The sequence below is a fragment of the Poecilia reticulata genome, linkage group LG13 (assembly GCF_000633615.1).
Source record: "Poecilia reticulata strain Guanapo linkage group LG13, Guppy_female_1.0+MT, whole genome shotgun sequence".
In the NCBI taxonomy this organism is placed as follows: domain Eukaryota; kingdom Metazoa; phylum Chordata; class Actinopteri; order Cyprinodontiformes; family Poeciliidae; genus Poecilia; species Poecilia reticulata.
In genome coordinates, this window is record NC_024343.1 from 30835515 (window position 1) to 30843727 (window position 8213).

At 38.6% G+C, this 8213-nt stretch overlaps 1 protein-coding gene across 1 annotated transcript in view; it reads left to right on the forward strand.

Moving 5' to 3' along the window:
- The window catches only part of cyp2y3 (cytochrome P450, family 2, subfamily Y, polypeptide 3), an 11976-nt gene continuing 3763 nt past the window's right edge, over positions 1-8213 (forward strand). The window contains exons 1-5 of the mRNA XM_008426525.2: positions 1-303; positions 1776-1938; positions 2726-2875; positions 4060-4220; positions 6276-6452. Coding sequence (XP_008424747.1) covers positions 64-303; positions 1776-1938; positions 2726-2875; positions 4060-4220; positions 6276-6452 — 891 coding nt within the window. The 5' untranslated portion in view covers positions 1-63. The remainder of the gene's footprint in view (positions 304-1775; positions 1939-2725; positions 2876-4059; positions 4221-6275; positions 6453-8213) is intronic.

Genomic DNA, 8213 nt, shown 5'->3' on the forward strand with positions numbered 1-8213 from the left:
ACTGATAATCAGGTGAAAGTACACTCTGCCGGATCACATGGGCCTCACCGCTCCCTGTTAAACATGAACAACGCCTCCGACAGCAAAACCAACGGGTTTGATCCAGAGAGACGCCTGCTAACCGCAGAGAGAGTCATGGAGTTTTATGCAACCCTGCTGCTGGCAGGGCTGATCGGTCTGCTTTGGTTCCTCTCTGTTAAAAACAACCAGAAGTACCGTCTGCCCCCGGGGCCCAATCCGCTGCCGCTCATAGGAAACCTGCTGCAAATAAACAAGGATGAACCTTTTAAAAGCGTCCTGGAGGTGAGTGGATCAAGGAAGTGACTGGAGTGATTTATTAAAAAAAAAAAAGAAAGTATTTTTGTCTACATCCTAGTGCAAATATCTTAGTTCACTTGAAGACTCAACTACCTCACAAGTAACTTTTCAGCAAGAAATAGATTATTTGTAGATTATTTCCCTTATTACGGGGGTCCCCAAACTTTTTCCTGTGAGGGCCACATAACGTTTCCCTTCTCTGCTGGGGGCCGGAGTCAGTTTGTAGCAGAAAAGGTGAGACGATAAGAGCCTAAATGTAAAAATGTATTGTTTTCCAGAAAGCACAATCAAATAACCCTCTCTGGGTTCTTCACAGAACAAAAGTCTGGAAATAAATAATAACACTATAATAAATAATAACCAAATAACCCTCTCTGGGTTCTTCACAGAAAAAATCCAGGAAGGATTATAGTCTGTATTTTCCAAACTATGAGCTGCACCGGACTATAAGCCACAAACCCAAAGTTTTTTTTTTTTTTTTTAAACCAGTAAACATCTAAGCCTCAGATATCTCTGCCGCTCCAGGTTTTCCACAACATGTAGCAGCAGCAGAGGGGGGCGGACAACCAACATCTGAGTCATAACAGGTCAATTGAATATCACATTTCTTACGGTTGAAAAAGAAAAAGTTGCCAAGTTTAGATTTAACTGAACTGATTACGGTCGTTTCCGAACTGTAACGGTAACAGTAAAAGTGTTGATCCTTCCTGTCTGCTACTAGCATGTGCTAAATGAAAATGGGCGCCTTCTTCTTCTTTAGATTTCAACGGTAGCTCTTTAGATTATTGTTGGACTACTGCCATCTACTGGATCCTAATATCTATACCTAAAATTCTCATGATGATCCCAGTATTATTTTAAAAAAACGAAAAATCTTCTTTTTCCCCTCAATGCTATTTAACTGATCAACAACATTCTCAAATTTCAATTCCCTATTAAAACCTAATTCCGTTTTAATGGGCGCTTTCTTCTTTTATTTCCAATTTTGACTTCCAATGATTCACTTCCTGCTATAGAGCCCCCTGGTGGTTGAAGAAAAATCCACATATAAACGGCTTATAGTCCAGAAAATACGGTATATAAAAAAAAAAACTGAATGCTCTCTGGTATTGTTCAGAGGGCCGGACCAAATGTGAAGGTGGGCCGGATTCGGCCCGCGGGCCGTAGTTTGGGGACCACTGCCTTATAAGAAGAGAAAATATCTTGATAAGTTAAAGAATCTGCAAATATTAAGGAATTATTTACTTAAAACAAGCTCCAAATCTTTCTGAAAAGTTTCTGTGAAGTACGTTTTGTTTAATTTCAAGTGATATTTGTCCTAGAAATTAGACCAAAAACACTCAGTAAGATTTGGTTTCTGAAAGAAATTCACTGTTGACTTTGCACAAAGGAATTTCCTGGAACTTTCTCAAACATTTTGTTTTTCTGTTTAAATAATCTTCTGTTTTTACATTCAGTTCAGTAAAACCTACGGTCCTGTGATGACCTTTAAGCTGGGCTGGCAGCGGGTCGTTGTTCTGGTCGGATACGACACGGTGAAGGAAGCTTTGGTGGACCAAGCAGACGACTTCACAGGCAGAGCGCCGCTGCCATTGTTGCACAAAGTCACCAGAGGATCCGGTAACCGCCAACATCCGCCGCTGATCCGCCTGTTGCAATAACCAATTAATCAATTAATTGCATGATGGCTCAGAATGAGCGCCATAATTTCCACACCACAAAAACAAAATATTTTACCAAGTATTTTTTTGTCTCGTTTCAAGTGAAAATATCTTAGTACACTTGAAATAAGACAAAATTAACTTCTAGGTAACTTTTCAGCAAAATATAGGAGTTTGTTTTAAGTCAACAGTTGATGAAAAAGTTCTAGTTCCACCAGTGCAATGTTCCGCTGCGCCGTTACCTAGCAACCCCAGCCAAGCCCAGCCCGTTACCTAGCAACCCAATTCCAGTTCCACTGGCAGATTATTTCACTCGTCATATTGGTAAAATGTCTTGTTATAAGTGAAATAATCTGGCTATGGAACTAAAACTTTCTTGCTGAAAAGTTACTTGTAAGTGTTTTGACTTATTTCGGCAGTAAGAAGATACGGCACTAGAAACTACACAAAAATACTTGATAAAATATTGTGTTTTCGCAGTGCATTCTGGTGACCAATATGTTTTGAAGGGCAAATTTGTTTACAGAGACTCCATAATCCATTTCAGTTATGGTTTTGGTTGTGTTTGGTTTTAAGGTCCATTTTCTTCATTGTTTTAGTTTTTATTTTATTTTGGATATTTAAAAGATCTTCTAGTTTCAGCGTTCTTTACAAAATTGAGGTTTGTTGGTTTTTGAGAAGAGGAATTTGCCATTATTACAAAATTATTGCAAAATATGCCTGGATGCCCACCTTCTGTTTGGCAGGTATTGGGATCAGCAATGGTAGCCGCTGGCGTCAGCTGCGGCGCTTCACTCTGTCGACTCTACGAGACTTTGGGATGGGACGGAAAGGGATGGAGGAGTGGATCCAGGAGGAGAGCAAACACCTGAGGGCGCGCATCCGCAATTTCAAAGGTGAGGTGTCTACTTTTTGAAACAAGAGCTAAAACGTTTGTTTACACATTTTTACATTTAAATCTTCTTACTTCACTGCAAAAACACAATCTTGCCATGTATTTTTGGTCTAGTTTCTAGTGAAAATATCTTAGAATAATTAAAATAAGACAAATTTAACTTTCAAGTAACTTGTCAGCAAGATAAAGAAGCTTGTTTGAGTCAATAATTTCTTCATATTGATAAGAAGTATTACTTACTGGCAGGTGTTTTTCAATTAAAAGATGTGCATCAAGGTTAATTTAGAAATCTTTCTAGCAAATTTTCAACTTTTCCAACTCAAAAGCTTCCTTTTGAGTTGGAACATCTCAGAAGTTTTCTAGAAAACGTCCGAGATGTCTTGGGAGAAAGTTACATCTTCATTTCTCAGTAACATAGAGGAGCTTAATTTTATTTAATAATTCCTTAATATTGATAAAAACGTAAAATCTGGCAGATTATTTCACTTATAATGTGGGACAAATGTCTTGTTATAAACTGAATAATCTGCCAGTGGATCAATAACTCTGTCATCTAAATTAAGAAATTATAGACTTTAAACGAGCTCCTACATCTTCCTGAAAAGTTGTTTTGCTGTATTTAAAGATATTTGACTAGAAACTAGACCAAAAATACTTACATTTTATGTGAACATGTGAAAACTCAGTATTTACAGTGCAAAAATCTCAAAGTAAATAAAACAAGCAAAAATTAACAGGGTGTAAGCTATTGTGAGGTCTTGAAAATATCTGCAGTTTGAATATATTTCTGTAAAATCATGAATGTGAAGTCAGTTTTTTTTGCAGTCACAAGTTGAACCAAAACCACACCTGAAATTTGCATATATTTTAATTTTCTATTGCCATCAAATCAATAATTTGATCTATCAGATTGAGAATTTTGTCATAATTTAGAGGCATGAAGGAGTTTGAATGAAATGCAGTTTTATAATTTAGTGATTTATTGTAATCCTGACTGTTTTGGCTGGTGCAACGTGAAACTGAATGATGGTGTAAACAGCTTTTTTTGCGCCACCACCTCAAACGTACAAGTCCAGAATCTGCAGGATAAAACACGCAGTTCAAAACTGAGCAAACGTTTTACATATGCGCCTTTTTGAGAACCTTTGTAAAACAAGTCCGTTGTGTTGCCGTTTCTGCCTCCAGGCGAACCTTTTGACCCCACAACCCTTCTGAACCGCACCATGTCAAACATAGTCTGCTGCCTGGTGTTCGGCCAGCGCTTCAGATATGAAGACAAGCAGTTTCTGAAGCTTCTCAACGTCATTTCCAGCTTGGTCAAGTTCGACAGCAGCCCCATGGGCATGGTAAGTGCACCGCACAAAAACAAAATCTATCCAAGCTGTTTTGGGTCTACCTTCTAGAGAAAATATCTTAGTACGCTTGAAATAAGACAAAACTAACCTACAGGTAACTTTTCAAGATTTGGGAGATTGTTAGTAAATACTTCCTTAGTTTCGATGAAAAAGTTCTAGTTTCAATGGCAGATTATTTCACTTATAAGACATTTTTCCTTGTTATAAGTGGAATAATCTGTCAGTGGAACTAGAACTGGGTTGCTAGGAGACGGGTTGGATTTGGCTAGGGTTGCTAGGCAACGGCGCAGTGGAATACTCTACCAGTGGAACTAGAACTTTTTAATCAAAAACAAGCTTCAATATTTTGCTGAAAATGCACTTCTAAGTTAGTGTTGTCTTTTTTCAAGTGTACAAAGTTACTTGAACTAGAAACTAGTTTCACAGGCAGATTATATCAATTATAACATGGAAAAAATGTCTTGTTATAAGTGAAATAATCCACCGATGGAACTAGAACTATTTCAACAATATTAAAGAATTATTTATTTAAAACATTGTGCTTGAAATTGAAGTTTTGTCTTGTTTCAATCGTGCCAAGATATTTGCACTAGAAACTAGACAAAAAAATACTAGTAAGATTTTGTGTTTTTGAAGTATGTTACCTTCAGTTGTTATAAAAATGCTGCATACATCAAAAACTACTTAAAAGAAATTTGACTTCACCATTTGACATCTTGAAATTGGGCCCCTGTCTCTTTAAGGAGCTCCTGCTCTTTCCAACACCCCACCTTCAGCATATTATCTTCTCATTACGCCGTTTACAACCATTCTTAGGAGCAGTGGAATAAAAATGTAAAGCTAAATAAGGCCAAATATGCTAATAGGCAGTCAGAAAGGTTCGGCGGAGGAGCCTGTGTGTGTGAATAAAACACCATCAGACAGGAAGTTTAAGTAATTGTATTCAAACATATATATTTGCATATATTTAGGAAAGTATCCAATAACAATAATGATAATAATAATAATAATTTCCCGATAAAACAAATTAGCATTCACATTTAAACAGGGTTAAACTGTTATTCAAAATAGCTAAACATTCAATAAAAAAAAATATATTCCATAAATGAATTTCAAGTTAAAGATCACATTACTGTTACAGATCCAAGTAAAGTTACAGATCAAATTAAAGTGCACTTCCAAGTTGTATCAAACAACTTGACAACAAAGGTAAACTTAATTGACTTCAGTATTGTTTCAATAAACAATTGTATTTTTGTTTTGTTGAGGAAATCCAAAGAAATTAACCAATTCCAGAGTTCTATAGGCCGTCAACAAAATCAATGAAAAGTAACTAAAACTATTCTAAAAGGACGAATTTACAAAAATCAAAGGGCTTATTTAATACTTTGAGTATATGTCTTCTATTCGGCCACAAAATTAACAAAAAAGAGAATTATCTTTTAATCTATAAAACCATTTTTGAATCACCAATGCATAGGTTTTGTGTGGGCGTGTCGCCACCGCCGCATTTCTATTATAAAAAAAAACAAAAGACGTAAAATAAAGGACTCACCGTCGAGTGGTTCCCAGAAACACCCAATATAAACCTTCGGCTGTGTTAATTTGGCTCAACACAAGCAGCCAGCCACAGCGACAGAAGCAACAGCAATGGAGGAGATCCGAGTTCACCTCTCACCCGAAACTTAAAGCGGGCCGTCAGTTTGACCCGCCAAAATAAAACACAGGTTGATTATTTTGTGCAGGTTACAAAAAGCAGATATTCCACCAAGTTTTTTTTCTAATTGTTGCTGCCGCTAGTCTGGAGGTGCATAGGAGGAGTGATCTCTGAGGCGGGAGCTCGGCTTCAGTCAGGCTAAAATTAATCAATCGATGTTAGGAATGGATGTGGAAGTTGAAGCATAACGTTGTTCCACAAAGTACTGATTTAAGATTTGTATATTTATGCAAAATAATTTATTTCTCTGTAAAACTTTCACATCTTCAAAACTACCATGCTAGTTTACTATATTCTGGGAAACAAAGATGCAGCTTTTCCTTCCACAGATGTACAACATCTTTCCCTGGGCCGTGGAGCAGCTTCCTGGCCAGCATCACACCATCTTCGCCAAGATCACAGAGATCCGAGATTTTGTGGAGATGAAGATCCAGGAGCACAGACAGACGGTGGATCCCAGCTCACCGAGAGATTTCATCGACTGCTTCCTCATCCGAGCTCATCAGGTCGGGCAAATTATCAAGATTACTTGTTCCTATTAATTGAAATCAGCAAAAGAGCTAACATACAGATTGTCTTTCCTGCAATGTATTATAAGCCTGGCGGGCTGCCAGGTTTGACTTACAACCCCCGACAGGTTAAACATCTTTTGTTTAATTATTAGTTTTTTTAATAGACCAGTAACAAAAGCTGCCAGGATTTACAGGCCTACATGCTAACAATTGCAGCGAATAAAGTGACGTGTCACGGATAACGATGGAAAAATGTATCTTACTGACCTAAATTTAAATAGGATGAAACAAATGAAGTGCAAAAGATTTATATTTATTTTGTCACCTAGTCATAATTTAAAATTTCCTGCCAAATTCAAACGTTTTTAACTCAAAAACACGGTCGGACGACTGCCCCTACACTGCAAAAACACAAAAGCTTAGAAATTTTGGTGTAGTTTCTAGTATCTTAGTACACTTAAAATAAGACAAAGCTAACTTGCGTGTAACTTTTCAGCAAGATATAGGAGTTTGTTTTAAGCCAACGATTCCTTAATATTGATGAAAAAGTTCCACTAGTAGAATGTTCCGCTGCGCCGTTACCTAGCAACCCCAGCCAAGCCCGTTACCTAGCAACCCAGTTCTAGTTCCACTGGCAGGTTGTTTCACTAATTACATGGCAAAAATGTCTTGTTATAAGTTAAATAAATTTTCCAGTAGAAGTAGTTCTTTTTCATGAAAATAAGGATTTACTGACTTAAAATAAAGCTCCTATGTTTTGCTGAAAAGTTACTTATGAATTAGTTTTCTCTTATTTCAAGTGTACCAAGATATTTTCACTAGAAACTATACCGAAGTTTATTGGTAAGAATTTGTATTTTTGGAGTGTAGCACCCCTACCACTGGATTGAGCAGGTTTTCTGGTGGAAACAATGAAATATTTTGAAATAAATATTAATATTAATATTAATATTAATATTAATATTAAACCATTAAATCCTGGCCCGAGGATGCGACAGAGCAGTTGCAGGACTGAGCTGAACCTCTTCTTTGCCCGCTTCGATGTGAAACCAACAGAGGCAGCCACACTACATCAAGTGACCCACGACACCACACTCCTCGTCGTAGAGGAGCACGAGGTGAGGCGCACACTGCGGGCCGTCAACCCAAGGAAGGCTGCTGGGCCTGATGGCGTCCCTGGTCGTGTCCTSAAAGACTGCGCTGATCAACTGGCTGGAGTCTTCACCAGGATCTTCAACCAGYCCCTAGCCCTGTCTACAGTCCCATCCTGCCTGAAATCTTCAACCATAGTCCCCATACCCAAGAAATCTCACATCTCCTGCCTCAACGACTACCGGCCAGTGGCATTAACCCCTGTGGTGATGAAGTGTTTTGAAAAACTAGTCCGGGGTCATATCGCAGCACTTCTCCCTCCTGGCTTTGACCCCCATCAATTCGCCTACAGAACCAACAGATCCACAGAGGATGCTGTGACCACAGCCCTCCATGCTGCTCTGTCACATCTGGAGCGGCAGGGGAACTATGTGCGGATGCTCTTTGTGGACTACAGCTCTGCTTTCAATACTATCCTCCCTCACAGACTGGTGTACAAATTGGGGGAACTGGGCCTCCCTCACCCAACCCGCATGTGGATTACGAGCTTCCTGACCGACCGACAGCAGAGAGTCAGGGTGGGACAACATACATCCACTGCCCTTAGCCTTAGTACTGGCTCTCCCCAGGGCTGTGTGTTGAGCCCCCTGCTCTATTGTCTGT